This window comes from Schistocerca americana, chromosome 4 (genome assembly GCF_021461395.2).
Source record: "Schistocerca americana isolate TAMUIC-IGC-003095 chromosome 4, iqSchAmer2.1, whole genome shotgun sequence".
Taxonomy (NCBI): domain Eukaryota; kingdom Metazoa; phylum Arthropoda; class Insecta; order Orthoptera; family Acrididae; genus Schistocerca; species Schistocerca americana.
The window spans coordinates 799,103,822-799,119,163 of record NC_060122.1 but is presented as its reverse complement, the minus strand read 5'-3'; the positions used below and the strand labels follow the sequence as shown (position 1 = coordinate 799,119,163).

The following is a 15,342-nucleotide window of genomic DNA, read 5'->3' as shown; positions in this document are numbered from 1 at the left end:
GTCGCGCGGTTCCAGACTGAAGCGCCTGGACCGCTCGGCAACATCGGCCAAGCTGCTTACTGTCGCTTTTTCACTTCTCGCAAGGGTGTTTTTGTTTTTGTCAAAAGTGTCAAATTGCACCGTCGTTCGGGATCCAGTTTAAACTATAGACCTCATTTTAGTGGCTAGGTTAGATGGCTTGAAGGTCGTGGCTAGGTTAGATGGCTTGAAGGTCGGAGGATAAAGGACTGGTGCGCAAACCGCAATTCGGTTTGGAAACAGCTTTAGTAGTCAATGCTCGTGAATGATCAAAAGGAAAGTGTGCCTAGAGCTTTACTTAATACATTCGTTGCTGTACAACACCCATTTTGGCTGCAGGACAAGTGGCATATGAATCGTCAGTAATTGGGTGTTAGTGCCCGAAAAGAAGCCATGTAATTTATGAGTTGAAAATGGCTACAGAAAGATTACTTATCAAATTCTCGAAAGTAAAGCTGTTCTCTGCTCAGGAAGAGTTCGAACGGCATATAACTAAACTAAGCGTGATCCTGTTGGAGGTGTTTACCTTCCTCCGACATTTGAATTGACGTACCTAAGCAGTTACAGAAGGCTGTACAGTTTAACGTGGACTCTGGACCACAATACAGTTTGGCATTATTCACACTGACAAACCTTTGCCAGAGATGAAGTAAGCAGTTAGCGACAGAAAAAAAAATCCTAGCGATCGAACCCACACCTTTGGATTTCTAGAACTCCAAACCACTGAGCCACACATTCAGTGACTATCACATAACAAATTAAAATACTAACTGTAGGCGAATGTCTAACCTCCAAGCTCGTTTTAAATATTAGAGTCGTACGGTCAGATGTCTTGGATAACTCGCAGAGACTCTCAGTCATGACATTTAACAATTATATAATGGGCCCAGCGAAATAATATGTACTAAAAAAATTTCAGAATACGCTAACGTGGCCGCAACACGAAGCATTCGATCTGGACATAGCAATGACTCTGACATAGTTACGTCGAAAGTAAACCTCATGAGCAAGTATTACCAATCATGAAGAGACAGCGTGCGCTAATGTAGCAGTTGATTTGCCACTTCTCTTCACGACTCGGGGCAGCAACGTTTCAAATTAATATTAGAGTTTAATGTCGTCCCTATGTCGACGCATCAGACATGGAACGTAATTTGGATTGGTTAAGGGTACAGTAGGACATTGGACATAACTTTTCTGTTGAACGAATCTTCACATAACTCCGCTAAGTAATTTAGAGAAACCACTAAAAATCTGTGTCAGGAGGACCGATTGAACACTCAGACCTACAAAATTCCTTTGTTTTCATAGATGTATCTACCGAAAAAGAATTCCTGGTCTAAAGACAAGACGAGGTCCTTTACGTCAACGATAACAACGCGGAACTGCAAACATGGATTAGTGAAACCTCTTCGCGTTTGCCATATTAGTCATAGCTTTCGGGAATCACGTTTACCCTCCTAAGCGATTTGACTATTTTTTGGGTGGATAAAGGTTCGTGAATGAAATAGTTATCGTAAACATGTACGTAGATCTAGCTTACAAACTTAGATATATCATATTCATAGTATTCTTGAAGCTGGACGTTGGTCTTACGTGTCACAAGAAAATGTTGATAACCTAAAACAATATCGATATAATTTTTCTAGTTAGTACCCAACGTTGTGTTGCAAACTGATGATCAAACGTTGCGGTTAGTATTGCAGGGAATGCCCGGTTGGAACGACTGGCACATATCGTCCAATTTTTTTTTTTTTTTCGTAACACTTTGTGGCGTCATAAAACCACAGGACTTTACTACGCATATACAGAGGAACGGGACTTCAGAGAGCAATAACGATAGTACAAGTTCCTCTGCGGCACTGTCAACAGGTACGCTACAGTGTGCGGGTGAAGTGACAGTAAATGGCGAACGTATTCCAAAGCTGAAGTACGAGGGATAGTGTAATTCGTTTGGGCAAAACGCCTACAATGCGCACAGATCCCCCGTGAAATTCTGGCGATACTCGCACCAAATCCAGTATCACGTCCACCGGTAGTGTAGTGGTGGTAACGATTTGGCCAAGGCCGTGCACAGACGGGGTTGATTCTGATCGGGAAGTCCAGATCTTGCAACATTCAATTCCCAACTTTTCGGCAATCTTAAAGAACATCTGGCAGGGAGGGGCGCAAGAGATTTTCCAACTGTGAGGAAACTTACAAAGCGGTTCTTTAATTGTTACGTGAACAAGCAGCGGGTTTCTACTGTCGAGGTACTGAACTATTGACAGAGCAGTCCGACTGTTGTATACGGAGACTTGGTGACCATGTTGAAAAATAGTGTCATGTATCTGAGACATTTTGAAGTGTAGTGCTGCATTAAATAAAAAGTTACATGACCTACCATAATAATGTATCATATCTTTGAACTCCTCTCGTATACGGGGTGATTTTTTTCCACCTTGTAGAAACTCTAGGAACTGATCGATGAGGGGATATGAAACAAAAAAGATCTAATGAACTTATGACCGTAAATGTATGGCTTCCCTGCTAGAGACCATTTCTTCAATCATACATTGTTAGAGACCGCAGCCACGAACCTACTAGGTTGTCGTATCAGGAGAAGTGGTGATAATCCGACGTGGCGCGCCCCAGGTGGCGGATGGAGGATCCTAACCAGCCTTGCTGGCGGACTTGAAGGAAATAAAATAGCTCTCGCTGACCAAACACACTCCACAATATCATTCATCATCCCACCATTTTCATTTATCACTTTTCCAGATCACATCTGGAATCCTAAATCCTGACCACGGTCGGAACAGTGATCATTGATCAGACAATCAACCCAACAAGGAAAGTCTTGTAACGAAAGAATCCGCCTTCTTGGATACACAGCATCGTGGGTCCAAGAAAAGACACCACTCGGATACGGTGGGGTGTCACTTGGAAGATTGGGGTGATTCGGGAGCACCTGGCAGCCCAACAAACAAAAGGCAGACAGAGACTTAAATTCAGCAAACCCGGAAAACTCTCTTTCTTTGCAACATTAAATATAAATTCAATAATGAAAACTGGTAAACTGAAACACGTAACAGACGTAATGAATCAACACAAAATTCTAATAACATTCCTTCAGGAACTTCGAAACGTAGATCAGGACCCATTTGAATCTGAGGTATACCGTCTCTACAAAGGACCTCCGGGAAAAAGAGTAATAAAAAGTGTCCCGCAATTTGGAATGGTATTTCTGGTTCATAATAGTATATTAGTCTCAGTGGAGGCCTTCTTGTCAAACTCACCAATAACGGCAACATTGACAAACAAAGTACAGAACAAAATATATACACTGATTAATGTCCATGCCCCAACAAATGACAAAAACATGAAAGATAAGGAAGGAGCGGAAATAGTTTGGGAAGAATTGAACGAACTGATATCAAACATCCATGACACCCATATTAAAATCATGCTTGGTGATTTCAGTGGAAAAGAAAGAAAGTATCGCACTGTTGTTGATAAATGGCCAGCTCATAAACTGACAAACAAGAATGGTCAAAGACTAATTGAACTTTGCATAGATCATGGACTTATCCTCTAAACTACAAAATTTAAGAGAAGACCGCACAAGTTAATGACCTGGAAATGCCCTAATGTTAAAATGAGGTTGTGGCAAATACACCATACGTCGCAATGGATGTACTTAGCACAAGGAAATCTATGAGGTCAAAGTCCTTCGTGGAGTGGACATCAATTCAGATCATCACATTTCAAAGATAAAAATTAAGTTAACCCCAAGAAAGAAAAATAAACCATAAAAATCCACTAGGAGGAGACAATATGACCCCAGCTATTTAATAAATGTGTTGTATTCAGAGAGATCCAAAACACTTCCAAGCGACGAACTAGGAATGATTATTGATAAAAAGAAAATCATGGCCGAAGAGATTGCCCCTGTCAGAAGAAGAAAGAAACATGCCTGGTGGTATGAAGAATGTGATAAAGCAATACAGAAAAGGTACAAAGCGTGGCTGAATGACCAGCAAAAGAAAACTGAAATCTCGAGAAGAGCTAACTATTGCCAGAAGACAAATCAGAAGAATCAAAAGAGACCATCAAAAAGAAACCCTAAACTTCATACAGAAATCACTCAAACAAAATAAAACAAGGGACTGTTATAGGACAGTCAGGAAATATCAATCAAAGTATACTCCACTCACACTCATGATGAAAAATAAAAATGGGAAACTAGCGCACAATAATCATGATAATGCCAACATTCTCGCTGATCACTTCAAAGAATTACGAAATGCCGAGGAACCAAAAGAATACCTAGATTTAGAACCACATCCAGAAAACAAAACACATGCAGAGAAGATTACACCACCAGATATCAGTGAAGTGATCGAAGCAACTTGGTGGTTCAAGAACTACAAAGCAGCAGGTGAGAGTCAACTGGTCGCAGAGCTGTGGAAGAACACAAATAAACAAACACTTCAGCACCTCCATAAGCACATAGTAGGCATGTGGAATTCTGACAAAATGCCAGAAGAATGGAATACAGCTATAAACCACCCATTACACAAAAAGGGTGATAGATCGGGTCCAAACAACTATCGGGGGATTTCGCTGCTTGATGCCACATAGAAGATCTTGTCTAGAATTATCTTACAAGAATTCAGGAAAAACTCGACCAAGAACTTAGAGAATATCAAGGAGGATTTCGTAATGGAAGAAGCTGTCCAGATCAAATTATCAGCCTTAAGTGGATCATGAAACATTAAAGAATGAGAAACAAGAAGTTGGTCACCACTTTTGTTGACTTCAAGTAAGCATATAACAGATCCATCGTGAGTCAATACTTACAATCCTCGCGGAATTTGTATTGCACCTGAAACACGTTAATCTCATTGGATTCACCCTAAATAATACTAAATCAAAAGTTAAATTTAGAGGGGAACTATCTGAATCATTTGAAATCCGGACGGGACTTCAACAGGAAGGTGAACTCTCACCACTACTATTTAACTGCGCACTGGAGGATATCATGCGAGAGTGGAATAAGGAATACCAAACAAACATCAAGATTGGAAAAAATATCAAACTCAATTGCCTGGCCTTTGCTGATGATCTAGCGCTGTTCGCAAATAGCGTGGAAGAGGCGAAACACCAAATTGAAGAACTCGAAAAAATAGCAGCAAAAGTCGGACTAACGATCTCGTTTGAAAAGACAGAAATGATGCCATGCTTCAAGGTTGAAACACCAGCCATTACACTGAATGATAAGAAACAAAATTGTAAATAAATTCAAGTATCTTGGGGAGCTTGTAACTTGGGATTAAAACGAGAAAATGTCAGTAGAAAGTAGAATAACTAAACTGAAACAAGCGCAACGCATCACCTGGCCAACATACAAGAAGAAATGTCTCTTGATAAATGCAAAACTCAGACACTACCATTCTGCTATTAAACCTGAAGCAACCTGTGCTAGTGAAACACTGTTCAAGATGAACACCAAATCAACCACAGCCAAACTACAAAAGGCAGACAGAAGAATCCTTAGAACAATTATAAACAAAAAATACCAAGTAGAGGGACAGTGGCGACTATTACCCAACGAAGTTGTATACCAAGAAACTGAGTCAACAATTGACACAACGAGAAAAGGAGGGTTGTTTTTTTCTGCCACATTTCCAGACTACCAGAAACCAGGCTACTGAAACAACTGTTCACCTACTTTGGGAAAAGTAACTGGTTCAAAGAAGTTCAAGATGATTTAGACGAGTTAGGCTTGACAATGCAACAAATTGAAGGCAGAGAAGAGAAGAAGATCCTGAAACACAGTGACACGAGATTTAAACTAAGTACATTTACACACACAAAATACACCATAACTGCTGAAGAAAGGGGCGATAGGTATAATTTCGTTCTTTAAATGGTATTCTTTTCCAGAAAAATGAACAGCTTATTCCTAGCTACTGAGTCATAATTGTAAAAAAACCTGTGTCAAATATCCTTCTTAAGCCCTGCTGGTTGGCCAGTATTGTCCGAAATTATTTCGGCCTCGGAGTATTGAAGCGCGCAATTCTTTCGGTCTCCTCAGTTCAGGATTACTTAACTATACATAACTATACAGTTTGCTGCAAAAAGATCTATGTAGCCCTCAGGTTCATCATCTGAGATGCGTTTCACCTACTCTATTTGCAACCAATACGGCTTAGGGTATTGTAAGTATTTTGTCGTAGCGTACTACCTACTTATCCATGAATCAAAGATTAATTCTTTAAGTTTTCTGAATGGTCTTACAAATAAACGCGAAAATTATTCACAATGAGCTCACTAGACGACCTACTGAAATGAAATTACTTTTCAAAAATAGTGTATTTCGTATTTCTCACAGCAGAACATAATTTTCCATTCCGTTGAATGAAATTCACATGCTGTTCCTGCAGCTCTCAGTGTTCTCCATAGGGGACAACTTCTAAAGAAATTTATAACTGAGTCTCAAAATACCCCTGTTTACTTCGTCAAACAAATGTTCCTCTTTGCTGTTGCACCCAAATCGCCAGAGAAACAGAATCTATAATTACCGAATACTGCAGCATGCCTTGGCGACGTCGTTTACGTCAGTTCTACATCTACATCTACATTGATACTCCGCAAGCCACCCAACGGTGTGTGGCGGAGGGCACTTTACGTGCCACTGTCATTACCTCCCTTTCCTGTTCCAGTCGCGTATGGTTCGCGGGAAGAACGACTGTCTGAAAGCCTCCGTGCGCGCTCTAATCTCTCTAATTTTACATTCGTGATCTCCTCGGGAGGTATAAGTAGGGGGAAGCAATATATTCGATACCTCATCCAGAAACGCACCCTCTCGAAACCTGGACAGCAAGCTACACCGCGATGCAGAGCGCCTCTCTTGCAGAGTCTGCCACTTGAGTTTATTAAACATCTCCGTAACGCTATCACGGTTACCAAATAACCCGGTGACGAAACGAACCGCTCTTCTTTGGATCTTTTCTATCTCCTCCGTCAACCCGACCTGGTACGGATCCCACACTGATGAGCAATACTCAAGTATAGGTCGAACGAGTGTTTTGTAAGCCACCTCCTTTGTTGATGGACTACATTTTCTAAGCACTCTCCCAATGAATCTCAACCTGGTACCCGCCTTACCAACAATTAATTTTATGTGATCATTCCACTTCAAATCGTTCCGTACGCATACTCCCAGATATTTTACAGAAGTAACTGCTACCAGTGTTTGTTCCGCTATCATATAATCATACAATAAAGGATCCTTCTTTCTATGTATTCGCAATACATTACATTTGTCTATGTTAAGGGTCAGTTGCCACTCCCTGCACCAAGTGCCTATCCGCTGCAGATCTTCCTGTATTTCGCTACAATTTTCTAATGCAGCAACTTCTCTGTATACTACAGCATCATCCGCGAAAAGCCGCATGGAACTTCCGACACTATCTACTAAGTCATTTATATATATTGTGAAAAGCAATGGTCCCATAACACTCCCCTGTGGCACGCCAGAGGTTACTTTAACGTCTGTAGACGTCTCTCCATTGATAACAACATGCTGTGTTCTGTTTGCTAAAAACTCTTCAATCCAGCCACACAGCTGGTCTGATATTCCGTAGGCTCTTACTTTGTTTATCAGGCGACAGTGCGGAACTGTATCGAACGCCTTCCGGAAGTCAAGAAAAATAGCATCTACCTGGGAGCCTGTATCTAATATTTTCTGGGTCTCATGAACAAATAAGGCGAGTTGGGTCTCACACGATCGCTGTTTCCGGAATCCATGTTGATTCCTACATAGTAGATTCTGGGTTTCCAGAAATGACATGATACGCGAGCAAAAAACATGTTCTAAAATTCTACAAGAGATCGACGTAAGAGATATAGGTCTATAGTTTTGCGCATCTGCTCGACGACCCTTCTTGAAGACTGGGACTATCTGTGCTCTTTTCCAATCATTTGGAACCCTCCGTTCCTCTAGAGACTTGCGGTACACGGCTGTTAGAAGGGGGGCAAGTTCTTTCGCGTACTCTGTGTAGAATCGAATTGGTATCCCGTCAGGTCCAGTGGACTTTCCTCTATTGAGTGATTCCAGTTGCTTTTCTATTCCTTGGACACTTATTTCGATGTCAGCCATTTTTTCGTTTGTGCGAGGATTTAGAGAAGGAACTGCAGTGCGGTCTTCCTCTGTGAAACAGCTTTGGAAAAAGGTGTTTAGTATTTCAGCTTTACGCGTGTCATCCTCTGTTTCAATGACATCATCATCCCGTAGTGTTTGGATATGCTGTTTCGAGCCACTTACTGATTTAACGTAAGACCAGAACTTCCTAGGATTTTCTGTCAAGTCGCTACATAGAATTTTACTTTCGAATTCAATGAACGCTTCACGCATAGCCCTCCTTACGCTAACTTTGACATCGTTTAGCTTCTGTTTGTCTGAGAGGTTTTGGCTGCGTTTAAACTTGGAGTGGAGCTCTCTTTGCTTTCGCAGTAGTTTCCTAACTTTGTTGTCGTACCACGGTGGGTTTTTCCCGTCCCTCACAGTTTTACTCGGCACGTACCTGTCTAAAACGCATTTTACGATTGCCTTGAACTTTTTCCATGAACACTCAACATTGTCAGTGTCGGAACAGAAATTTTCGTTTTGATCTGTTAGGTAGTCTGAAATCTGCCTTCTATTACTCTTGCTAAACAGATAAACCTTCCTCCCTTTTTTTGTATTCCTATTAACTTCCATATTCAGGGATGCTGCAACGGCCTTATGATCACTGATTCCCTGTTCTGTACATACAGAGTCGAAAAGTTCGGGTCTGTTTGTTATCAGTAGGTCCAAGATGTTATCTCCACGAGTCGGTTCTCTGTTTAATTGCTCGAGGTAATTTTCGGATAGTGCACTCAGTATAATGTCACTCGATGCTCTGTCCCTACCACCCGTCCTAAACATCTGAGTGTCCCAGTCTATATCTGGTAAATTGAAATCTCCACCTAAGACTATAACATGCTGAGAAAATTTATGTGAAATGTATTCCATATTTTCTCTCAGTTGTTCTGCCACTAATGCTGCTGAGTCGGGAGGTCGGTAAAAGGAGCCAATTATTAACCTAGTTCGGTTGTTTAGTGTAACCTCCACCCATAATAATTCACAGGAACTATCCACTTCTACTTCACTACAGGATAAACTACTACTAACAGCGACGAACACTCCACCACCGGTTGCATGCAATCTATCTTTTCTAAACACCGTCTGTACCTTTGTAAAAATTTCGGCAGAATTTATCTCTGGCTTAAGCCAGCTTTCTGTACCTATAACGATTTCAGCTTCGGTGCTTTCTATCAGCGCTTGAAGTTCCGGTACTTTACCAAAGCAGCTTCGACAGTTGACAATTACAATACCGATTGCTGCTTGGTCCCCGCATGTCCTGACTTTGCCCCGCACCCGTTGAGGCTGTTGCCCTTTCTGTACTTGCCCAAGGCCATCTAACCTAAAAAACCGCCCAGCCCACGCCACACAACCCCTGCTACCCGTGTAGCCGCTTGTTGCGTGTAGTGGACTCCTGACCTATCCAGCGGAACCCGAAACCCCACCACCCTATGGCGCAAGTCGAGGAATCTGCAGCCCACACGGTCGCAGAACCGTCTCAGCCTCTGATTCAGACCCTCCACTCGGCTCTGTACCAAAGGTCCGCAGTCAGTCCTGTCGACGATGCTGCAGATGGTGAGCTCTGCTTTCATCCCGCTAGCGAGACTGGCAGTCTTCACCAAATCAGATAGCCGCCGGAAGCCAGAGAGGATTTCCTCCGATCCATAGCGACACACATCATTGGTGCCGACATGAGCGACCACCTGCAGATGGGTGCACCCTGTACCCTCCATGGCATCCGGAAGGACCATTTCCACATCTGGAATGACTCCCCCCGGTATGCACACAGAGTGCACATTGGTTTTCTTCCCCTCTCTTGCTGCCATTTCCCTAAGGGGCCCCATTACGCGCCTGACGTTGGAGCTCCCAACTACCAGTAAGCCCACCCTCTGCGACTGCCCGGATCTTGCAGACTGAGGGGCAACCTCTGGAACAGGACAAGCAGCCATGTCAGGCCGAAGATCAGTATCAGCCTGAGACAGAGCCTGAAACCGGTTCGTCAGACAAACTGGAGAGGCTTTCCGTTCAGCCCTCCGGAATGTCTTTCGCCCCCTGCCACACCTTGAAACGACCCCCCACTCTACCACAGGTGAGGGATCAGCCTCAATGCGGGCAGTATCCCGGGCAACCACAGTCTTAGTCCGATCAGGGGATGCGTGGGACGAGCTGGCCGTCCCCGACAAACCCCCATCCGGACCCCCACAGTGATGCCCATTGGCAACAGCCTCAAGCTGTGTGACCGAAGCCAACACTGCCTGAAGCTGGGAGCGAAGGGATGCCAACTCAGCCTGCATCCGAACACAGCAGTTGCAGTCCCTATCCATGCTAAAAACTGTTTTGCAAAGAACGTCTGAACTAATCTACAGAGAGCGCAAACAAATCGACAAAATTTAAACGGTTATTAAAATACAAGATTGCCTAGTAAATGCAGTAATGCTGCTACTTGCGCACTGCTGACACTGCTCGGCGGCGGAAGGAGACTAAGCGAAATTACACTATTCAGGTACTAAAACACGATGCTACACCAGTATTGTCTTTCTACCCGGGAAGTCCCTAATTAAAATGGATTTCAGACCCCTAATTACCTCCGCTTATTAAACGTCAGATTCCCATATATAAGAATCAAAGACTACTTAGTTTGGCCTGATCGACTACAATCTCACTCATATAATTATACCACAACCAGAGAGTTATAATCTTTTTAAGGAACAAAGTATGTGTATAATGCATACTACAACGGATCTTGACACCCATGTATGACCTTAAACACGTAGGTACTAAATAACTGATCCAAACAGTTATGTGTAGAACTTCTAGGGATGAATCATATTAACTTAAGCACGTTTAAAATAAGATTCCTATTTCCGACGTGTCACCCATACACGCATAAAACTATTGACATGTACGACTGTACAGTCTGCTAGACTCCTCGTTTTAGGTGAATGATGTGTTACCTGATCCCGATGTGGCCCAAATGATTTAGTTTTCGCAAAGAACAAAGACAAGCCGATAACGTAGTGCTAACCAGTTATAGGATGCTAGTGAACTGCTTTTGCCAGAGATTCGTTGCATGGCAACGATACGTATTTATTATTATCTGTGGAAAGCCGTTGCAGGAACAAAAGAGTTCCCGCATGTGTTTATCAACAATGTACAGCCGGCTTTTAAGTACACCGTAGTGTTCATGCAAGCTTCATATATTTTTAAAATAGTAGGGCCAGTTATAGCTGACTTGCATGCTAGACAAACACATCTCAACCAACAGTCTGTAAAAATGGACTCTGGACGCTTAACCAATGTGCTTTTAAGGTAAGATTATAATTTATAATACACATTTTTGTTAAGTATTTCGTCTAATGTGAAGATGAACTGTCCTCTTTAACGTGTAAACAATTTTCTTTCTTGCAACTTGTAGTTCGTCAGTAGCTCAATAGAAATTACGTTTTCAATCACTAAATAACTGACGTCGAAACATTCTAATTAAGAATAAAGTCACTTTATGTAGTGTCTAATTACAACAGTTTCCATTTTCTGTTGTAAACAGCTTTAAATGCTGTGTATTTAAACGGTTCTCAGTTCTGCTTCAGGCTATTATAAATTCCGAATCAGAAGTTGTTAAAATATTATTAGATGAACACGTGCAGTTCATCATCGCACTGACTGATTAGTATGCCTGCAGTATTCATCACGAATGTTTTACCGAAGAGAGGAGGCCGCCAACGCTTCGCCGTGAGTCACCGTTGATGTAGTTGGCAAAGCCACCTGCAGATGGCAGGATGTACAACGGCTAGGTTGTGGCGCCACGCGTGGCTATTTAGAGAACTAGCTGTGGTTGTTCTACTTTGCGTAGGTTAACCGGTATCTGGTTTTATGTTAGCGTTTACTGGCGATCGTTTATCAATTTTACACGACGAAAGAGTGGGCGAATACGCTTTAGAAGCAAATGAAGTCTTCCTGTTTCATTCATGTGACATAAATGAGTAATTTTTGTCTATAAATAAAATATAATGATAGCATCTTTCCGCTAAGCAATATCTTGGTGGCTTATTTTCTTTTTCATCTATTTCGTACATGGAGATTGACCAATCTTGCTTGCCAAATTACTACGCCCTTTCTGTACTGCGTGTGATAGAATAGTATTAAGACATACTTTGTGAATTGCTTACGACTTGTCAAACAAAAAAGTGCTATTGAATTCCGCTAGTAAGTGCCGACACGTTTTTGCGCTCAGGGAAACGGCGGTTGGCCGCGCGGGGAAGTTTCAGCGGTTAGCAGCACTGCGGCGGGCGTCACGGCAGCCGGCAAGGCAACGATCCGCAGTCTGCGAGCGCTTCGCCTGCATGCTGGTTAGTTGGTTGAACACTGTTGCCAAGTACGTGATGAGTGCTGCATCGCAGAAGCCACGCGTCATATTCGTGCTGGGCAGTCCGGGCTCAGGAAAAGGCACGCAGTGCAAGAATATCGTGAGCGAGTTCGGGTATGTTCACCTGTCAGCTGGAGACCTGCTACGAGCGGAGCGTACGAAACCGGGTTCGCAGTACGGAGAACTTATAGAGACACACATTCGCAATGGTACAATCGTACCCGTTGCGATCACATGTAAACTGCTGGAGAATGCGATGGTGGAATCGAGCTCCAACAAGTTCTTAATCGATGGTTTCCCACGTAATCAAGAGAACCTAGACGGGTGGACGGCGAACATGGCGGATCGCGTTCAGCTGCTTGGAGTGCTGTTCCTAGATTGTCCGCAGGAAGTCAGTACGCAGAGATGCCTGGCGCGTGGAATGGGACGGTCCGACGACAACGAGGAATCTCTAAGGAAGAGGTTTGTCACGTACATGAATGATACGTTGCCCGTAGTTAAACATTACGAGCAGCAAAACCTTGTGCATCGCGTAGACTCTGTCAAACCGGCGGAGCAGGTGTTTGAGGACGTAAAGAAAGTGATTTTAGAACTAGAGGCAAAGGCATAATTCGCAGTATTGGTATCTCGTGTGACATAAGTTTTATATTTCAACATTACATATTGATACTAAGACGGCAGTATTCTTAAATTCCTGTGATCCTGCAAGCACCAACAGCATGTCCCAGGTGAATTTTAATTGGCAAATGCCACCAAAACGTTTGTTAATGTACACAAGGCATTTATATTTGTTTCGTGTTTGTCCTTTTTACATTCTTACTGAAGGTTCATTAAAAATGAATAATGATTATTTAACTATATAGATAGGATTCACGGATGGTATGTATAATGTTTTAGTTGTTTGGGCATGGGCAAAAGGGATTAAATTTATTCATTTTCTATTCGCCATACATGCTGCATTCGCATTTGCGTATGACGGTCAGATGTAATTAGCTTGAAGGCTCATGTCAGAGTAGAAACAGGTACGAAATCAGTAGACAGCGAGTTTTATAAAAATCTAATTTGCCCAGTTTGTTGTCTAAATGTTCTTTGTGTTATGTGTATCAATATATTATTTAACAAGTGTCACTGCTTGAGGAACATCCCTAACTGTGTAACATGTTTGTGATCTAAATAGTTTATTTATTTCCTTCAAATTCCCAAGTGGAAATATTTCATCATGTATAAAAATGATTGTTGGAATGTAGCATATGAGGTATATTAAAGAGTTAATAAATGTTATCAAGCATCAGACACCATTTATTTTTAACATCCCTGCTGCAGATTCCATTGTTTTCTTCTTGAGTAGCAAGAACAAAAATAAAATTTTCTAGCTATGTGTGTTGCTTTATACAAAATGTTCTCAGGATGATGTGTAGAAAAGAAAATATACTTAAATGATCAGATTTTGTGGAGATTCCAAGTAGAGTAACACAGTTAAAATTCCATATACTATTTAGTTTCAATGTTGTCTTCAATACTTTTGCATGAAATAAGGTTCTGTAGGTAACAGAAATTAAGGTACAAACGTGCATGTGACTATCTTCATAAATTTATGAAAATAATGAAACCTGTCAGAAGATTACTCCTTTTGCAACATTTGCCATATTGCAGTATATACTTAGTTTGAACCATTACAGTTGCTGATTCTCAACATACTAGGTTTAGGAAGTAACTGTGTGAAGAGTATTGGTTGAACAAATACCTCTATACAGATTTTTAAATATTCTTACAACAGGTATCTCATAGTTTACACTTCAGTTACTGTGTGAAGGGTATTGATCTTTTGTTATAAGGGCTATTAATTTGTCATTACATAATAAAGTTGTTTTTAATGCAGTATAATGTATTGTCAAATCACAATGTGCAAAGCATGCAACATTAGTAGTAACAAGGTGTTTTAGTAAGCTGTGAAAAATATTGGAGGTACAGATAATTTTGTCACATAGTTCCTGTGTTATGAGGTGGTGCCAGAACATTTCTGTTGATGGTATTGACAGAAATGCTTCTGCTTTGCATTAATGTAAATTCTTTGCTTATCTTTCAAGCTACTGAGTGCTTCATCTGCGAATTTATGTTGCCCTTCACATTTAAGCTAAAGTCAAAGCTCAATAATGTTAAGACACTACAGCCCTCTTCAAAAATGCATATTCATGTACAGAGGATTCATAATAGGAATGCTTTATAGTGTAGATAGTATGAAAGAGGAAAAATATATTTCCTTCAGTTGCACACACAGGAAAGACAAATCAAATCATAGGTGTATTTACTCACCTCTATCTCATGTATTAAGGAATACATACAGATTTAGCATTCCTTTTTTTCCCCTCTCATTTGCTTCTTACTGAACATCTTTATATATCAAAAATTTTGAGTCATCCTATATTGTTTCCCTGCTTTTTTTCCCCACATAATCTACTGCAAGCACTAGTAGTTCTGCACTAGCTGCATGTTCTTTGTTGCAAAGTGGTTGCTGAGTATATGCTGATTTCTAGGAAAGCCACACATCTCTGAAAGTTTATGTAGTAATGACACATAGTATGGGAAATTATACTTGCCTTGGGTAAATATGAGGAACTTGTCTCCACTGGGTACTTGATTCATTCATAGGCCTAAAAGCTGGATTGACATTTGTGAACCACAAACATATCTTTATAACAGGAACAGGGAGACTTGGATAATTGATTTTGTGTGTGTGTGTGTGTGTCAGATAAATGAGGATAATGGCAGAGCATTTATTACTCCTGCTGCAGCAATTACATTCTGTAGCTAT

General features: G+C 41.5%; 1 protein-coding gene across 1 annotated transcript; it reads left to right on the top strand.

The window, feature by feature from the left end:
• The first annotated feature begins 12,029 nt into the window (after nucleotides 1–12,029).
• On the top strand, nucleotides 12,030–13,821 carry LOC124612735 (UMP-CMP kinase 1). The gene is made up of 2 exons (XM_047141113.1): nucleotides 12,030–12,147; nucleotides 12,399–13,821. Exons 1-2 carry the CDS (start codon nucleotides 12,038–12,040, stop codon nucleotides 13,138–13,140), a joined length of 852 nt encoding a protein of 283 aa, XP_046997069.1. The 5' UTR covers nucleotides 12,030–12,037; the 3' UTR covers nucleotides 13,141–13,821.
• Nucleotides 13,822–15,342: the final 1,521 nt, after the last annotated feature.